Below are 22,050 nucleotides of genomic sequence, written 5' to 3' on the forward strand. Positions count from 1 at the left end.
ATTATTTAATAATTAGATCACACACAGTCCTGTTTAAAACTGATTATTTAACAATTAGATCACACACAGTCCTGTTTAACACTGATTATTTAATAATTAGATGACACACAGTCCTGGTTAACACTGATTATTTAACAATTAGATCACACACAGTCCTGGTTAACACTGATTATTTAACAATTAGATCACACACAGTCCTGTTTAACACTGATTATTTAATAATTAGATCACACACAGTCCTGGTTAACACTGATTATTTAACAATTAGATCACACACAGTCCTGGTTAACACTGATTATTTAACAATTAGATCACACACATTCCTGTTTAAAACTGATTATTTAATAATTAGATCACACACAGTCCTGTTTAAAACTGATTATTTAATAATTAGATCACACACAGTCCTGTTTAAAACTGATTATTTAATAATGAGATCACACACTGTCCTGTTTATAACTGATTATTTAATAATTAGATCACACACAGTCCTGTTTAAAACTGATTATTTAATAATTAGATCACACACAGTCCTGGTTAACACTGATTATTTAATAATTAGATCACACACAGTCCTGGTTAACACTGATTATTTAACAATTAGATCACACACAGTCCTGGTTAACACTGATTATTTAACAATTAGATCACACACAGTCCTGTTTAAAACTGATTATTTAATAATTAGATCACACACAGTCCTGTTTAAAACTGATGATTTAATAATTAGATCACACACAGTCCTGTTTAAAACTGATTATTTAATAATTAGATCACACACAGTCCTGTTTAAAACTGATTATTTAATAATTAGATCACACACAGTCCTGTTTAAAACTGATTATTTAATAATTAGATCACACACAGTCCTGGTTAACACTGATTATTTAATAATTAGATCACACACAGTCCTGTTTAAAACTGATTATTTAATAATTAGATCACACACAGTCCTGTTTAAAACTGATTATTTAATAATTAGATCACACACAGTCCTGTTTAACACCGATTATTTAATAATTAGATCACACACAGTCCTGTTTAAAACCGATTATTTAATAATTAGATCACACACAGTCCTGGTTAACACTGATTATTTAACAATTAGATCACACACAGTCCTGGTTAACACTGATTATTTAATAATTAGATCACACACAGTCCTGTTTAAAACTGATTATTTAATAATTAGATCACACACAGTCCTGTTTAAAACTGATTATTTAATAATTAGATCACACACAGTCCTGTTTAAAACTGATTATTTAATAATTGGATTACACACAGTCCTGTTTAAAACTGATTATTTAACAATTAGATCACACACAGTCCTGTTTAAAACTGATTATTTAATAATTAGATCACACACAGTCCTGTTTAAAACTGATTATTTAACAATTAGATCACACACAGTCCTGTTTAAAACTGATTATTTAACAATTAGATCACACACAGTCCTGTTTAAAACTGATTATTTAACAATTAGATCACACACAGTCCTGTTTAACACTGATTATTTAACAATTAGATCACACACAGTCCTGTTTAAAACTGATTATTTAACAATTAGATCACACACAGTCCTGTTTAAAACTGATTATTTAATAATTAGATCACACACAGTCCTGTTTAAAACTGATTATTTAATAATTAGATCACACACAGTCCTGTTTAAAACTGATTATTTAACAATTAGATCACACACAGTCCTGTTTAACACTGATTATTTAATAATTAGATCACACACAGTCCTGTTTAAAACTGATTATTTAATAATTAGATCACACACAGTCCTGTTTAAAACTGATTATTTAACAATTAGATCACACACAGTCCTGTTTAACACTGATTATTTAATAATTAGATCACACACAGTCCTGTTTAAAACTGATTATTTAATAATTAGATCAAACACAGTCCTGTTTAAAACTGATTATTTAATAATTAGATCACACACAGTCCTGTTTAACACTGATTATTTAATAATTAGATCACACACAGTCCTGTTTAAAACTGATTATTTAATAATTAGATCACACACAGTCCTGTTTAAAACTGATTATTTAACAATTAGATCACACACAGTCCTGTTTAACACTGATTTTTTAATAATTAGATCACACACAGTCCTGGTTAACACTGATTATTTAACAATTAGATCACACACAGTCCTGGTTAACACTGATTATTTAACAATTAGATCACACACAGTCCTGTTTAACACTGATTATTTAATAATTAGATCACACACAGTCCTGGTTAACACTGATTATTTAACAATTAGATCACACACAGTCCTGGTTAACACTGATTATTTAACAATTAGATCACACACATTCCTGTTTAAAACTGATTATTTAATAATTAGATCACACACAGTCCTGTTTAAAACTGATTATTTAATAATTAGATCACACACAGTCCTGTTTAAAACTGATTATTTAATAATGAGATCACACACTGTCCTGTTTAAAACTGATTATTTAATAATTAGATCACACACAGTCCTGTTTAAAACTGATTATTTAATAATTAGATCACACACAGTCCTGGTTAACACTGATTATTTAACAATTAGATCACACACAGTCCTGGTTAACACTGATTATTTAACTATTAGATCACACACAGTCCTGGTTAACACTGATTATTTAACAATTAGATCACACACAGTCCTGTTTAAAACTGATTATTTAATAATTAGATCACACACAGTCCTGTTTAAAACTGATTATTTAATAATTAGATCACACACAGTCCTGTTTAAAACTGATTATTTAATAATAGATCACACACAGTCCTGTTTAAAACTGATTATTTAATAATTAGATCACACACAGTCCTGTTTAAAACTGATTATTTAATAATTAGATCACACACAGTCCTGTTTAAAACTGATTATTTAACAATTAGATCACACACAGTCCTGTTTAAAACTGATTATTTAATAATTAGATCACACACAGTCCTGGTTAACACTGATTATTTAATAATTAGATCACACACAGTCCTGTTTAAAACTGATTATTTAATAATTAGATCACACACAGTCCTGTTTAAAACTGATTATTTAATAATTAGATCACACACAGTCCTGTTTAACACCGATTATTTAATAATTAGATCGCACACAGTCCTGTTTAAAACTGATTATTTAATAATTAGATCACACACAGTCCTGTTTAAAACTGATTATTTAATAATTAGATCACACACAGTCCTGTTTAACAGTGATTATTTAATAATTAGATCACACACAGTCCTGTTTAACACTGGTTATTTAACAATTAGATCACACACAGTCCTGTTTAAAACTGATTATTTAATAATTAGATCACACACAGTCCTGTTTAAAACTGATTATTTAATAATTAGATCACACACAGTCCTGTTTAAAACTGATTATTTAACAATTAGATCACACACAGTCCTGTTTAAAACTGATTATTTAATAATTAGATCACACACAGTCCTGTTTAAAACTGATTATTTAACAATTAGATCACACACAGTCCTGTTTAAAACTGATTATTTAATAATTAGATCACACACAGTCCTGTTTAACACTGATTTTTTAATAATTAGATCACACACAGTCCTGGTTAACACTGATTATTTAACAATTAGATCACACACAGTCCTGGTTAACACTGATTATTTAACAATTAGATCACACACATTCCTGTTTAAAACTGATTATTTAATAATTAGATCACACACAGTCCTGGTTAACACTGATTATTTAACAATTAGATCACACACAGTCCTGGTTAACACTGATTATTTAACAATTAGATCACACACATTCCTGTTTAACACTGATTATTTAACAATTAGATCACACACAGTCCTGGTTAACACTGATTATTTAACAATTAGATCACACACATTCCTGTTTAAAACTGATTATTTAATAATTAGATCACACACAGTCCTGTTTAAAACTGATTATTTAATAATTAGATCACACACAGTCCTGTTTAAAACTGATTATTTAATAATTAGATCACACACAGTCCTGGTTAACACTGATTATTTAACAATTAGATCACACACAGTCCTGGTTAACACTGATTATTTAACAATTAGATCACACACATTCCTGTTTAAAACTGATTATTTAATAATTAGATCACACACAGTCCTGTTTAAAACTGATTATTTAATAATTAGATCACACACAGTCCTGTTTAAAACTGATTATTTAATAATTAGATCACACACAGTCCTGGTTAACACTGATTATTTAACAATTAGATCACACACAGTCCTGGTTAACACTGATTATTTAATAATTAGATCACACACAGTCCTGTTTAACACTGATTATTTAATAATTAGATCACACACAGTCCTGGTTAACACTGATTATTTAACAATTAGATCACACACAGTCCTGGTTAACACTGATTATTTAACAATTAGATCACACACATTCCTGTTTAAAACTGATTATTTAATAATTAGATCACACACAGTCCTGTTTAAAACTGATTATTTAATAATTAGATCACACACAGTCCTGTTTAAAACTGATTATTTAATAATGAGATCACACACTGTCCTGTTTAAAACTGATTATTTAATAATTAGATCACTCACAGTCCTGGTTAACACTGATTATTTAACAATTAGATCACACACAGTCCTGGTTAACACTGATTATTTAATAATTAGATCACACACAGTCCTGTTTAAAACTGATTATTTAATAATTAGATCACACACAGTCCTGGTTAACACTGATTATTTAACAATTAGATCACACACAGTCCTGGTTAACACTGATTATTTAACTATTAGATCACACACAGTCCTGGTTAACACTGATTATTTAACAATTAGATCACACACAGTCCTGTTTAAAACTGATTATTTAATAATTAGATCACACACAGTCCTGTTTAAAACTGATTATTTAATAATTAGATCACACACAGTCCTGTTTAAAACTGATTATTTAATAATTAGATCACACACAGTCCTGTTTAAAACTGATTATTTAATAATTAGATCACACACAGTCCTGTTTAAAACTGATTATTTAATAATTAGATCACACACAGTCCTGTTTAAAACTGATTATTTAACAATTAGATCACACACAGTCCTGTTTAAAACTGATTATTTAATAATTAGATCACACACAGTCCTGGTTAACACTGATTATTTAATAATTAGATCACACACAGTCCTGTTTAAAACTGATTATTTAATAATTAGATCACACACAGTCCTGTTTAAAACTGATTATTTAATAATTAGATCACACACAGTCCTGTTTAACACCGATTATTTAATAATTAGATCGCACACAGTCCTGTTTAAAACTGATTATTTAATAATTAGATCACACACAGTCCTGTTTAAAACTGATTATTTAATAATTAGATCACACACAGTCCTGTTTAACAGTGATTATTTAATAATTAGATCACACACAGTCCTGTTTAACACTGGTTATTTAACAATTAGATCACACACAGTCCTGTTTAAAACTGATTATTTAATAATTAGATCACACACAGTCCTGTTTAAAACTGATTATTTAATAATTAGATCACACACAGTCCTGTTTAAAACTGATTATTTAATAATTAGATCACACACAGTCCTGGTTAACACTGATTATTTAATAATTAGATCACACACAGTCCTGGTTAACACTGATTATTTAATAATTGGATCACACACAGTCCTGTTTAAAACTGATTATTTAATAATTAGATCACACACAGTCCTGTTTAACACTGATTATTTAGTAATTAGATCACTCACAGTCCTGTTTAAAACTGATTATTTAATACTTAGATCACACACAGTCCTGTTTAAAACTGATTATTTAATAATTAGATCACACACAGTCCTGTTTAAAACTGATTATTTAATAATTAGATCACACACAGTCCTGTTTAAAACTGATTATTTAATAATTAGATCACACACAGTCCTGTTTAAAACTGATTATTTAATAATTAGATCACACACAGTCCTGTTTAAAACTGATTATTTAATAATTAGATCACACACAGTCCTGGTTAACACTGATTATTTAATAATTAGATCACACACAGTCCTGGTTAACACTGATTATTTAATAATTAGATCACACACAGTCCTGTTTAAAACTGATTATTTAATAATTAGATCACACACAGTCCTGTTTAAAACTGATTATTTAATAATTAGATCACACACAGTCCTGTTTAAAACTGATTATTTAACAATTAGATCACACACAGTCCTGTTTAACACTGATTATTTAATAATTAGATCACACACAGTCCTGGTTAACACTGATTATTTAACAATTAGATCACACACAGTCCTGGTTAACACTGATTATTTAACAATTAGATCACACACAGTCCTGTTTAACACTGATTATTTAATAATTAGATCACACACAGTCCTGGTTAACACTGATTTTTTAACAATTAGATCACACACAGTCCTGGTTAACACTGATTATTTAACAATTAGATCACACACATTCCTGTTTAAAACTGATTATTTAATAATTAGATCACACACAGTCCTGTTTAAAACTGATTATTTAATAATTAGATCACACACAGTCCTGTTTAAAACTGATTATTTAATAATTAGATCACACACAGTCCTGTTTAAAACTGATTATTTAATAATTAGATCACACACAGTCCTGTTTAAAACTGATTATTTAATAATTAGATCACACACAGTCCTGGTTAACACTGATTATTTAATAATTAGATCACACACAGTCCTGGTTAACACTGATTATTTAATAATTGGATCACACACAGTCCTGTTTAAAACTGATTATTTAATAATTAGATCACACACAGTCCTGTTTAACACTGATTATTTAATAATTAGATCACTCACAGTCCTGTTTAAAACTGATTATTTAATAATTAGATCACACACAGTCCTGTTTAAAACTGATTATTTAATAATTAGATCACACACAGTCCTGTTTAAAACTGATTATTTAATAATTAGATCACACACAGTCCTGTTTAAAACTGATTATTTAATAATTAGATCACACACAGTCCTGTTTAAAACTGATTATTTAATAATTAGATCACACACAGTCCTGTTTAAAACTGATTATTTAATAATTAGATCACACACAGTCCTGGTTAACACTGATTATTTAATAATTAGATCACACACAGTCCTGGTTAACACTGATTATTTAATAATTAGATCACACACAGTCCTGTTTAAAACTGATTATTTAATAATTAGATCACACACAGTCCTGTTTAAAACTGATTATTTAATAATTAGATCACACACAGTCCTGTTTAAAACTGATTATTTAACAATTAGATCACACACAGTCCTGTTTAACACTGATTATTTAATAATTAGATCACACACAGTCCTGTTTAAAACTGATTATTTAATAATTAGATCACACACAGTCCTGTTTAAAACTGATTATTTAACAATTAGATCACACACAGTCCTGTTTAACACTGATTATTTAATAATTAGATCACACACAGTCCTGTTTAAAACTGATTATTTAACAATTAGATCACACACAGTCCTGTTTAAAACTGATTATTTAACAATTAGATCACACACAGTCCTGTTTAACACTGATTATTTAATAATTAGATCACACACAGTCCTGGTTAACACTGATTATTTAACAATTAGATCACACACAGTCCTGGTTAACACTGATTATTTAACAATTAGATCACACACAGTCCTGTTTAACACTGATTATTTAATAATTAGATCACACACAGTCCTGTTTAAAACTGATTATTTAATAATTAGATCACACACAGTCCTGGTTAACACTGATTATTTAACAATTAGATCACACACAGTCCTGTTTAACACTGATTATTTAATAATTAGATCACACACAGTCCTGTTTAAAACTGATTATTTAATAATTAGATCACACACAGTCCTGGTTAACACTGATTATTTAACAATTAGATCACACACAGTCCTGTTTAACACTGATTATTTAACAATTAGATCACACACAGTCCTGGTTAACAATGATTATTTAACAATTAGATCACACACAGTCCTGTTTAACACTGATTATTTAACAATTAGATCACACACAGTCCTGGTTAACACTGATTATTTAACAATTAGATCACACACAGTCCTGGTTAACACTGATTATTTAACAATTAGATCACACACAGTCCTGTTTAACACTGATTATTTAATAATTAGATCACACACAGTCCTGTTTAAAACTGATTATTTAACAATTAGATCACACACAGTCCTGTTTAACACTGATTATTTAATAATTAGATCACACACAGTCCTGTTTAAAACTGATTATTTAATAATTAGATCACACACAGTCCTGGTTAACACTGATTATTTAACAATTAGATCACACACAGTCCTGGTTAACACTGATTATTTAACAATTAGATCACACACAGTCCTGGTTAACAATGATTATTTAACAATTAGATCACACACAGTCCTGGTTAACACTGATTATTTAACAATTAGATCACACACAGTCCTGGTTAACACTGATTATTTAACAATTAGATCACACACAGTCCTGTTTAACACTGATTATTTAATAATTAGATCACACACAGTCCTGTTTAAAACTGATTATTTAATAATTAGATCACACACAGTCCTGTTTAAAACTGATTATTTAACAATTAGATCACACACAGTCCTGTTTAACACTGATTATTTAATAATTAGATCACACACAGTCCTGGTTAACACTGATTATTTAACAATTAGATCACACACAGTCCTGGTTAACACTGATTATTTAACAATTAGATCACACACAGTCCTGGTTAACACTGATTATTTAACAATTAGATCACACACAGTCCTGTTTAAAACTGATTATTTAATAATTAGATCACTCACAGTCCTGTTTAAAACTGATTATTTAATAATTAGATCACACACAGTCCTGTTTAAAACTGATTATTTAATAATTAGATCACACACAGTCCTGTTTAAAACTGATTATTTAATAATTAGATCACACACAGTCCTGTTTAAAACTGATTATTTAATAATTAGATCACACACAGTCCTGTTTAAAACTGATTATTTAATAATTAGATCACACACAGTCCTGTTTAAAACTGATTATTTAATAATTAGATCACACACAGTCCTGTTTAAAACTGATTATTTAATAATTAGATCACACACAGTCCTGTTTAACACTGATTATTTAATAATTAGATCACACACAGTCCTGGTTAACACTGATTATTTAATAATTAGATCACACACAGTCCTGTTTAAAACTGATTATTTAATAATTAGATCACACACAGTCCTGTTTAACACTGATTATTTAATAATTAGATCACTCACAGTCCTGTTTAAAACTGATTATTTAACAATTAGATCACACACAGTCCTGTTTAACACTGATTATTTAATAATTAGATCACACACAGTCCTGGTTAACACTGATTATTTAACAATTAGATCACACACAGTCCTGGTTAACACTGATTATTTAACAATTAGATCACACACAGTCCTGTTTAACACTGATTATTTAACAATTAGATCACACAGTCCTGGTTAACACTGATTTTTTAACAATTAGATCACACACAGTCCTGGTTAACACTGATTATTTAACAATTAGATCACACACATTCCTGTTTTAAACTGATTATTTAATAATTAGATCACACACAGTCCTGTTTAAAACTGATTATTTAATAATTAGATCACACACAGTCCTGTTTAAAACTGATTATTTAATAATTAGATCACACACAGTCCTGTTTAAAACTGATTATTTAATAATTAGATCACACACAGTCCTGTTTAAAACTGATTATTTAATAATTAGATCACACACAGTCCTGGTTAACACTGATTATTTAATAATTAGATCACACACAGTCCTGTTTAAAACTGATTATTTAATAATTGGATCACACACAGTCCTGTTTAAAACTGATAATTTAATAATTAGATCACACACAGTCCTGTTTAACACTGATTATTTAATAATTAGATCACTCACAGTCCTGTTTAAAACTGATTATTTAATAATTAGATCACACACAGTCCTGGTTAACACTGATTATTTAATAATTAGATCACACACAGTCCTGGTTAACACTGATTATTTAATAATTGGATCACACACAGTCCTGTTTAAAACTGATTATTTAATAATTAGATCACACACAGTCCTGTTTAAAACTGATTATTTAATAATTGGATCACACACAGTCCTGTTTAAAACTGATTATTTAATAATTAGATCACACACAGTCCTGTTTAACACTGATTATTTAATAATTGGATCACACACAGTCCTGTTTAACACTGATTATTTAATAATTAGATCACACACAGTCCTGTTTAACACTGATTATTTAATAATTAGATCACTCACAGTCCTGTTTAAAACTGATTATTTAATAATTAGATCACACACAGTCCTGTTTAAAACTGATTATTTAATAATTAGATCACACACAGTCCTGTTTAAAACTGATTATTTAATAATTAGATCACACACAGTCCTGTTTAAAACTGATTATTTAATAATTAGATCACACACAGTCCTGTTTAAAACTGATTATTTAACAATTAGATCACACACAGTCCTGTTTAACACTGATTATTTAATAATTAGATCACACACAGTCCTGTTTAACACTGATTATTTAATAATTAGATCACACACAGTCCTGGTTAACACTGATTATTTAACAATTAGATCACACACAGTCCTGGTTAACACTGATTATTTAACAATTAGATCACACACAGTCCTGTTTAACACTGATTATTTAATAATTAGATCACACACAGTCCTGGTTAACACTGATTATTTAACAATTAGATCACACACAGTCCTGGTTAACACTGATTATTTAATAATTAGATCACACACAGTCCTGGTTAACACTGATTATTTAACAATTAGATCACACACAGTCCTGGTTAACACTGATTATTTAACAATTAGATCACACACAGTCCTGTTTAAAACTGATTATTTGACAATTAGATCACACACAGTCCTGTTTAAAACTGATTATTTAATAATTAGATCACACACAGTCCTGTTTAAAACTGTTTATTTAATAATTAGATCACACACAGTCCTGTTTAAAACTGATTATTTAACAATTAGATCACACACAGTCCTGTTTAAAACTGATTATTTAATAATTAGATCACACACAGTCCTGGTTAACACTGATTATTTAACAATTAGATCACACACAGTCCTGTTTAAAACTGATTATTTAATAATTAGATCACACACAGTCCTGTTTAAAACTGATTATTTAATAATTAGATCACACACAGTCCTGTTTAAAACTGATTATTTAATAATTAGATCACACACAGTCCTGTTTAAAACTGATTATTTAATAATTCGATCACACACAGTCCTGTTTAAAACTGATTATTTAATAATTAGATCACACACAGTCCTGTTTAAAACTGATTATTTAATAATTAGATCACACACAGTCCTGTTTAAAACTGATTATTTAATAATTAGATCACACACAGTCCTGTTTAAAACTGATTATTTAATAATTAGATCACACACAGTCCTGTTTAAAACTGATTATTTAATAATTAGATCACACACAGTCCTGTTTAAAACTGATTATTTAACAATTAGATCACACACAGTCCTGGTTAAAACTGATTATTTAATAATTAGATCACACACAGTCCTGGTTAACACTGATTATTTAACAATTAGATCACACACAGTCCTGTTTAAAACTGATTATTTAATAATTAGATCACACACAGTCCTGTTTAACACTGATTATTTAATAATTAGATCACACACAGTCCTGTTTTAAACTGATTATTTAATAATTAGATCACACACAGTCCTGTTTAAAACTGATTATTTAATAATTAGATCACACACAGTCCTGTTTAACACTGATTATTTAATAATTAGATCACACACAGTCCTGTTTAACACTGATTATTTAATAATTAGATCACACACAGTCCTGTTTTAAACTGATTATTTAATAATTAGATCACACACAGTCCTGTTTAAAACTGATTATTTAATAATTAGATCACACACAGTCCTGTTTAACACTGATTATTTAATAATTAGATCACACACAGTCCTGGTTAACACTGATTATTTAATAATTCGATCACACACAATCCTGTTTAAAACTGATTATTTAATAATTAGATCACACACAGTCCTGTTTAAAACTGATTATTTAATAATTAGATCACACACAGTCCTGTTTAAAACTGATTATTTAATAATTAGATCACACACAGTCCTGTTTAAAACTGATTATTTAATAATTAGATCACACACAGTCCTGTTTAAAACTGATTATTTAATAATTAGATCACACACAGTCCTGTTTAAAACTGATTATTTAACAATTAGATCACACACAGTCCTGGTTAACACTGATTATTTAATAATTAGATCACACACAGTCCTGTTTAAAACTGATTATTTAATAATTAGATCACACACAGTCCTGTTTAAAACTGATTATTTAATAATTAGATCACACACAGTCCTGTTTAAAACTGATTATTTAACAATTAGATCACACACAGTCCTGTTTAACACTGATTATTTAATAATTAGATCACACACAGTCCTGGTTAACACTGATTATTTAACAATTAGATCACACACAGTCCTGGTTAACACTGATTATTTAACAATTAGATCACACACAGTCCTGTTTAACACTGATTATTTAATAATTAGATCACACACAGTCCTGGTTAACACTGATTTTTTAACAATTAGATCACACACAGTCCTGGTTAACACTGATTATTTAACAATTAGATCACACACATTCCTGTTTAAAACTGATTATTTAATAATTAGATCACACACAGTCCTGTTTAAAACTGATTATTTAATAATTAGATCACACACAGTCCTGTTTAAAACTGATTATTTAATAATTAGATCACACACAGTCCTGTTTAAAACTGATTATTTAATAATTAGATCACACACAGTCCTGGTTAACACTGATTATTTAACAATTAGATCACACACAGTCCTGTTTAACACTGATTATTTAATAATTAGATCACACACAGTCCTGGTTAACACTGATTATTTAACAATTAGATCACACACAGTCCTGGTTAACACTGATTATTTAACAATTAGATCACACACAGTCCTGGTTAACACTGATTATTTAACAATTAGATCACACACAGTCCTGGTTAACACTGATTATTTAACAATTAGATCACACACAGTCCTGTTTAAAACTGATTATTTAACAATTAGATCACACACAGTCCTGTTTAAAACTGATTATTTAATAATTAGATCACACACAATCCTGTTTAAAACTGTTTATTTAATAATTAGATCACACACAGTCCTGTTTAAAACTGATTATTTAATAATTAGATCACACACAGTCCTGTTTAAAACTGATTATTTAACAATTAGATCACACACAGTCCTGTTTAACACTGATTATTTAATAATTAGATCACACACAGTCCTGGTTAACACTGATTATTTAACAATTAGATCACACACAGTCCTGGTTAACACTGATTATTTAACAATTAGATCACACACAGTCCTGTTTAAAACTGATTATTTAATAATTAGATCACACACAGTCTTGTTTAAAACTGATTATTTAATAATTTGATCACACACAGTCCTGTTTAAAACTGATTATTTAATAATTAGATCACACACAGTCCTGTTTTAAACTGATTATTTAATAATTAGATCACACACAGTCCTGTTTAAAACTGATTATTTAATAATTAGATCACACACAGTCCTGTTTAACACTGATTATTTAATAATTAGATCACACACAGTCCTGTTTAACACTGATTATTTAATAATTAGATCACACACAGTCCTGTTTAAAACTGATTATTTAATAATTAGATCACACACAGTCCTGTTTAAAACTGATTATTTAATAATTAGATCACACACAGTCCTGTTTAACACTGATTATTTAATAATTAGATCACACACAGTCCTGTTTAACACTGATTATTTAATAATTGGATCACACACAGTCCTGTTTAAAACTTATTATTTAATAATTAGATCACACACAGTCCTGTTTAAAACTTATTATTTAATAATTAGATCACACACAGTCCTGGTTAAAACTGGTTATTTAATATTTAGATCTCCCACAGTCCTGGTTAAAACTGATTATTTAATATTTAGATCACACACAGTCCTGGTTAACACTTTTTTTTATATTTAGATCACACACATTCCTGGTTAACACTGCTTATTTAATATTTAGATCACACTGTTTTGATGGTTGCGATTGAGGTGGGGAATCAATTGATCGTGTCGGGGAGTTTAACCATTTACGATTGTGAGAGAACTGGACAGGTTCACGCAAAGACAGCGTAAGTAACAGTATTCACTACCTGTCACTGGCCTTACCCATTCATTTATATTCCCATAGACCCCAGGGGTGGGCAGATTCCTGCAATCACTGACCCTGGGGAGGAGAGATTCTGGCAATTACAGATTTGGGAGATGAAGAATCCTCCAATCACTGAACTGCTGAAGACGGAAATCCAGGATGAATTGGAATTGGTAACAAAGACTGTGATTGGGGATTGTGAGTGGTTTCAGTGATGTAACGAAACGAGGTAGAGTCTGAGGGATACATACAGAGAGAGGGCAGTGAATGTGAGCACAGATGCCGTAGCAGTGCTGTGACTCTGACAGCAGAACCTTGCAGTGTGTTCCAGTGGCAAAGAGACAGAGGGAGAAGCACAGACTGAGGAACACACAGAGAGTGACTGCACCGGAATCTGATCAGATCAGACTCATTGACAGCAGTGGCAACTGCAGACCTGGTGGAGACTGAGTGCCATGACAAAGGAGTTAAAGCAGAGGTGGTGTGGGGGTGGGGATTAGGGAGATGAAGAGAGGCAGCCCAGCGAATCACCAGCAGCAGCAGTGGCAGCAGACTTGGGTGAAGACTGAGCACAGTGAAGTAACCATGGAGTTAAAGCGGGCGAGAGAGCCTCCAGTGAAATCACTAGCAACAAAAATAGCATCTGCAAAACAGTTATGGTGATGTCACAACCAAGGAAGGAGCTGATTAGTGAGTAGCTGGTAAGTGTTTCTAGTTAATAGTCTATGAAGTAAAGGCACTGCAGGGTACCTCAGCACCGTGGAATACACATCCTGTGCCAGGTGGGAAATCCTGGATGATTTTCGTGGCCTAGACGGCCAGATGTGCGGCAAGTGTCACAAGCCAGAGCAGCTCAAGCTCTGTGTTTCGGAGCTTGAGCGGCAGTTGGAGTCACTGCTGGACATCCTCAAGGCTGAGAGCCTCTTGGTTAGCATGTTTCTGCTAACTGTAGCTTCACAATGTGCAGGCAGAGAGAGAATGTGTGAAGTGAAAAGGACATGGAGAACCAGGCAGGCAGGGCAGGGATCCTCTGAGTGCATCTCTGTCTCCAGAAACTGAATACTGATAAGAATGAATGTTCCTCTGGGGAGTGTAGGCAGAGCCAGGTCCACGGCACCATGGGTGGCTCAGCTGCACAGTTGTGGAAGAAGAAGAAGTGGTAGAGGATTCAATAATGAGGGTAAGAGACAGGTGTTTCTGCAGCTGCAGAATTGACTCCAGGATGGTAAGTTGCCTCACTGGTGCCATGGTCAAGGAAGTCAGAAATTAGGGATAGTATTAGATCCAATGAGGAGAAATATAAAGTGACCAGAACAAGCAGCAAATCTGAGGATTGGGAGCAGTTTAGAATTCATCAAAGGAGGACAAAGGGAAGGACAATTAAGAAGGGAAAATAGAGTATGAGAGTAAGCTTGCAGAGAACATAAAAACTGACTGTAAAATCTTCTATAGATATGTGAAGAGAAAAAGATTAGTAAAGACAAATGTGGGTCCCTGCAGTCAGAAACAGGGGAATTTATAATGGGGAACAAAGAAATGGCAGATCAATTCAGTACATACTTTGGTTCTGTCTTCACAAAGGAGGACACAAATTACCTCCCAGAAATGTTGGGGAACATAGGGTCTAGAGTGAAGGAGGAGCTGTATGAAATCAGTATTAGTAGGGAAATGGTGTTCGGAAAATTGATGGGATTGAAGGCCGATAAATCCCCAGGGCCTGATAATCTACATCCTAGAGTACTCAAGGAGAGAAATAGTAGATGCATTGCTAGTCTTTTTTCAATATTCTATAGGCTCTGGAACAGTTCCAATGGATTGGAGGGTAGCTAATGTAACCCCACTATTTAAAAAAGGAGGCAGAGAGAAAACAGGGAATTATAGACTGGTTAGCCTGACATCAGTAGTGGGGAAAATGCTGGAGTCCATTAGAAAAGATGTAATAGCAGAATACGTGGAAAACAATTATAGGATCGGACAAAGTCAACATGGATTTATGAAAGGGAAATTATGCTTGACAAATCTACTGGAATTTTTTGAGGATGTAACTAGTAGAATAGATAAGGGAGAACCAGTGGATTTGGTGTATTTGGACTTTCAGAAGGCTTTTGATAAGATCCCACATAAGAGGTTAGCATGCAAAATTAAAGCACATGGGATTGGGGGTAGTGTATTGACATGGATAGAGAACTGGTTGGCAGACAGGAAACAAAGAGTAGGAATAAACGGGTCTTTTTCCGAGTGGCAGGCAGTGACTAGTGGGGTACCGCAGGGATCAGTGCTAGCACCCCAGCTACTCACAATATATATTAATGATATTGATAAGGGAATTAAATGTAATATATCCAAGTTTGCAGACAACACAAAGCTGGGTTGGAGTGTGAGCTGTGAGGAGGATGCAGAGAAGCTCCAGTGTGATTTGGACAGGTTGAGTGAGTGGGCAAATACGTGGCAGATGCAGTATAATGTAGATAAATGTGAGGTTATCCACTTTGGTGGCAAAAACAGAAAGGCAGATTATTATCTGAACGGCGATAGATTGGGAAAGGGGGAGGTGCAGCGAGACCTGGGTGTCCTTGCGCACCAGTCGCTGAAAGTAAGCATGCAGGTGTAGCAGGCAGTTAAGAAGGAAAATGGTATGTTGGTCTTCATAGCGAGAGGATTTGAGTACAGGAGCAACAATTAATGCAATTATACAAGGCCTTGGTGAGACCACATCTGGAGTATTGTGTGCAGTTTTGGTCTCCTTATCTGAGGAAGGGTGTTCTTGCTATGGAGGGAGTGCAGCGAAGGTTTACCAGACTGATTCCTGGGATGGCAGGGCTGATGTACGAAGCGAGATTATAGAGTCATAGAGTGATACAGCACTGAAACAGGCCCTTCGGCCCACCGAGTCTGTGCCAACCATCAACCACCCAATCATACTGATCCTTCACTAATCCCATATTCCTACCACATCCTCACCTGTCCCTATATTTCCCTACCACCTACCTATACTAGAGGCAATTTATAATGGCCAATTTACCTACCAACCTGCAAGTCTTTTGGCTTGTGGGAGGAAACCGGAGCACCCGGAGAAAACCCACGCAGACACAGGGAGAACTTGCAAACTCCACACAGGCAGTACCCGGAATCGAACCCGGGTTGCTGGAGCTGTGAGGCTGCGGTGCTAACCACTGCGCCACTGTGGGCTAATGGGATCAAGGGATATGGGGAGAAAGCAGGAACAGGTTACTGAATTTGGATGATCAGCCATGATCGTACTGAATGGCGGAGCAGGCTCGAAGGGCCGATTGGCCTACTCCTGACCCTATTTTTCTATGTTTCTATGTTTCTATTCTGAAGGGGGAGGGTGAACAGCCAGTGTTGTTGAGAAGAAATAAAACTAGCTTGGCAGGGTGATGGGAATCTGTGAGGCAATTCAGAAGGGAGAGAAGAAAATTTGGAAATGGAAGGCAGAAAATTAGAAAGCATGTTTGGAGGGCAGAGGAATCAAAAGTTAAATACACAACAAGAAAGTTTTTCAGTGCTAAATGTTCAGTGCTAAAAGTATATACTTCAATGCAAGAAGCCTGGAGAATAAGGCAGATGAACTGAGAGTACAGATTGACATATGGGAGTATGATATTATAGCTGTTACTCAGACATGGCTGAAAGAAGGGTAGGAATGGCAGCTCAACATTCCTGGTTACAGAGTTTTCAGATGAGATAGAGAGGGGGATAAAAAGGAGGAGGTTGCAATATTGATTACATAAACAATTGTACCTGTGAGGAGAATGATATAGTAGAAGAGTCATTAAATGAGGCCATATGGGACGAACTGAATGACAAAAAAGAGACAATCGCACTACTGGGAATGTAATATAGACCCCCAAACTGTCAGAGGGAGATAGAAGAGCAAATATATAGGAAAACATCTGAGAAGTGCAAAAACAATAGGGCTGTAATACTGGGCGGTTTCAAGTACCCTAATATTAACTGGGATAGTTTTGGTGTGATAGACACAGAGGAAGCAAAATTCTTAAAATGCATTCAGGACAACTTTTTTAGCCAACACATAGCAAGCCCAACAGGAGAGGGCCAGTTCTGGACTTAGTTTTAGGGAATGAAGCTGGGCAGGTGGAAGGGGTATTAGATGGGGGAGCACTTTGATGGAAGTGATCATAATTCAGTTAGATTTAGGATAGTTATGGAAAAGGACAAAGATAGACCAGGAATAAAAGTTCTGAATTGGGGAAATGCTAATTTTACTAAGCTGAGAGGTGATTTAGCTAATGTGCACTGGACACAGTTGAAGGTAAATCAGTGCCAGATCAGTGGGAGGCATTCGAGGAAGAGATAGTGAGGGTTCCCTTCAAGAAAAAGGGTGGGTCTAATAAATCCAAGAGGCCCTTGGAAGTGAAGGGACTTAAAGGAGAGGATAAATAAAAAAAGAAGCTTATGACAGATACCAAGGGCTCAATATTGCAGAAAACCTAGAGGAGTATAAAAAGTACTGGATTGAAATTAAAAAGGAAAGCAAAGAGAGGGAAATAAAATCAAATGAACCCAAAGTTTTTTTATAAATACATAAAGAGCAAGATCATTGATACATACCACAAAAGCAAGGCACTTGGTACTGAGCCCTGCGGAAGCCCACTGGGAGCAGCCTTCCAGTCATAAAAACACTTTGCCTTGGATCCCATGGGCTTTTACTTTTGTGACCAGTCTGCTATGTGGGACCTTATCAAAAGCCTTGCTAAAGTCCATATAGACTACATCAAATACACTACCCTCATCGACCCTCCTTGTTACCTCCTCAAAAAATTCAGTCATGTCGGTCAGACACAACATTTCTTTAACAAATCCATGCTGACTGTCTTGGATTAATCTGTGTCTTTCTAAATGAAAAGTTATTCTGTCCCCCAGAATTTTTTTCCATTAATTTTCCCACCACTGAGTTTAGGCTGACTGGCTATAATTACTCGGTCTATCCCTTTATCCCTTTTTATACAATAGTATAACATTATCTGTTCTCCAGTCCTCTGGCACCACATTGTAGCCAGAGAGCGTTGTAAAATGATAATCAGAGCCTCCACTATTTCTTCTCTTGTTTCCCCCAACAGTCTAAGATACATTTCATCCAGGCCTGGGGATTTATCCACTTTCAAAGACGTTAAACCTCTCAATACTTCCTCTCTCACTATGTTAATTTCATCGACTATTTCACACTCCTCCCTGATGGCAATGTCTGTATCATCCCTCTCTTTTGTGAAAACAGATGCAAAGTATTCATGAAGAACCATACCAATGTCCTCTGCCTCCACACGCAGGCCCTACTCTTTCTTTAGTTATCCTCTTGCTCTTTATGTATTTATAAAAAAAACTTTGGGTTTATTTGATTTTATTTCCCAATATTTTTTCATGCCCTCTCTTTTTGCTTTCCTAATTTCCTTTTTAATTTCACCCTTAATCTTTTTATACTCCTCTAGGTTTTCTGCAATTATTAATTCTTTTTTTATTTATCCTCTCCTTTAAGTCCCTTCACTTCCAAGGGCCTCTTGGATTTATTAGACCCACCCTTTTTCTTGAAGGGAACCCTCACTATCTCTTCCTCGAATGCCTCCCACTGATCTGGCACTGATTTACCTTCAACTGTTTCCAGTGCACATTAGCTAAATCACCTCTCAGCTTAGTAAAATTAGCATTTCCCCAATTCAGAACTTTTATTCCTGGTCTATCTTGGTCCTTTTTCCTCAACTACTCTAAATCTAACTGAATTATGATCACTTCCATCAAAGTGCTCCCTAACTAATAACCCTTCCACTTTCCCAGCTTCATTCCCTAAAACTACGTCCAGAACCCTCCCACCTCCCCACCACTCCTGTTGGGCTTGCTATGTGCTGGCTAAAAAAGTTGTCCTGAATGCATTTTAAGAATTTTGCTTCCTCTGTTTCTTTCACACCAGAACTATCCCAGTTAATATTAGGGTACTTGAAAAGCCCCAGTATTACTGCCCTATTGATTTGGCACTTCTCAGATGTTTTCCTATATATTTGCTCTTCTATCTCCTTCTGACAGTTTGGGGGTCTATATTACACCCCCAGTAGTGCAATTGCCATTCAGTTCAACCAATTTGGCCTCATTTGATGATTATTCTACAATATCATCCTCCTCACAGCTATAATTGTTTATTTAATCAATATTGCAACCCCGACCTTTTTTAACCCCCTCTCTATCTCATCTGAAAACTCTGTAACCAGGAATGTTGAGCTGCCATTCCTGCCTTCTTTCAGCCATGTCTGAACAATAGCTATAATATCATATTCCCACATGTCAATCTGTGCTCTCAGCTCATCTGCCTTATTCTCTAGGCTACTTGCATTGAGGTGAGGTGAGAATGACTGCCCTTGACATCAAGACAGCATTTGACCGAGTACACTCATGGCTTCCCTGCCCTTCCTGCTTGATCCTCCTTGTCCCATTCCCTCTCTGCCTGCACATTTTTAAGCTGCAAGGTGACCACCTCCAGAAACATGCTGCCCAGAAGCTCTCCACCTCACGGATACCCTGTAGTGACTCCAGCTGCCACTGAAGCTACAAAACCCGGAACTCGAATTGCTCTAGCTAGCAATACTTGTATTTGTCCGGGCCATGAGAAGCATCCAAGATTTCCCACATGAGTATTGCTGACAATAGAGAAATGTTGGCGAAGTTTTTCATCTTGCACTCATCGGGACAATCCGCAAGAGTACCAATGTAAGGGAAAACAACAACTTTATACTGTATGAAAAGAAAGTGCTGATTGATTGACAAGTAGACTCTGATTGGTAGAGGCATTGCCATGGAGAATCCACCAGTATATGGTAACTGACAGTTAACTGCCAAGCTTTGTTGGAAATGTAAACTAGGCAGCTTGGTTTGGTCAAGGCATTGCCCTGAGGAATGAATCAGCGAATGTCTGTCATTTATTTTGTCTAGCTGAAACAGGTGCAATGTTTGTACATATTCTTTCTGTCTGCAAAGAACAGGGCCCTGTGTATTAATATATGTCGCTTCCAGCACACGCAAATGTGCCACACTGTGAGCCCAACTGACAATCTTAAATCGGTTGTCAGCGTAATTCTTAGCACACTGAGGATTATTTAGCAAATGTTGTCCAATCACGGAATCACATCTAGTGTTGGACACTGTGTTTGTACTGGACCTAATCCTAGGGAATGAAGCCAGACAAGTGGTGGCAGTGTCAGTGGGGGAGCATTTCGGGGACAGTGACCATAATTCTGTAAGATTTAAGGTAGTTATGGAAAAGGACAAAGAGGGACCGGAAATAAAAGTACTGAATGGGGGGAGAAGACCGATTTCAATATGATAAAACAGAATCTGGCCAAAATGGACTGGGAGCAGCTACTTGTAGGAAAGTCTACATCAGACCAATGGGAGTCATTCAAAAAGGAAATAGTGAGAGTTCAGGGTCAACATGTTCCTGTAAAAATGAAGGGTAGGACCACAAGTCCATGGAACCCTGAATGTCAAGGGATATAGAGGATTGGATAAGGAAAAAGGAGGCTAATGGCAGATCCCAAGCGCTGAAAACAGCGGAGGCCCTAGAGGAGTGTAGAAAGTGTAGGGTGGCACTTAAAAATGTAATTAG

At 33.9% G+C, this 22,050-nt stretch overlaps 1 protein-coding gene across 1 annotated transcript in view; it reads left to right on the forward strand.

Moving 5' to 3' along the window:
- plxnd1 (plexin D1) overlaps nucleotides 1–22,050 on the forward strand; it is a 329,127-nt gene that overhangs the window by 177,869 nt on the left and 129,208 nt on the right. Inside the window, exon 7 of the mRNA XM_068051338.1 lies at nucleotides 14,292–14,400. Within this exon, the coding sequence (XP_067907439.1) occupies nucleotides 14,292–14,400 (109 nt within the window). The remainder of the gene's footprint in view (nucleotides 1–14,291; nucleotides 14,401–22,050) is intronic.

The sequence above is a fragment of the Heterodontus francisci genome, chromosome 19 (genome assembly GCF_036365525.1).
Source record: "Heterodontus francisci isolate sHetFra1 chromosome 19, sHetFra1.hap1, whole genome shotgun sequence".
NCBI lineage: Eukaryota > Metazoa > Chordata > Chondrichthyes > Heterodontiformes > Heterodontidae > Heterodontus > Heterodontus francisci.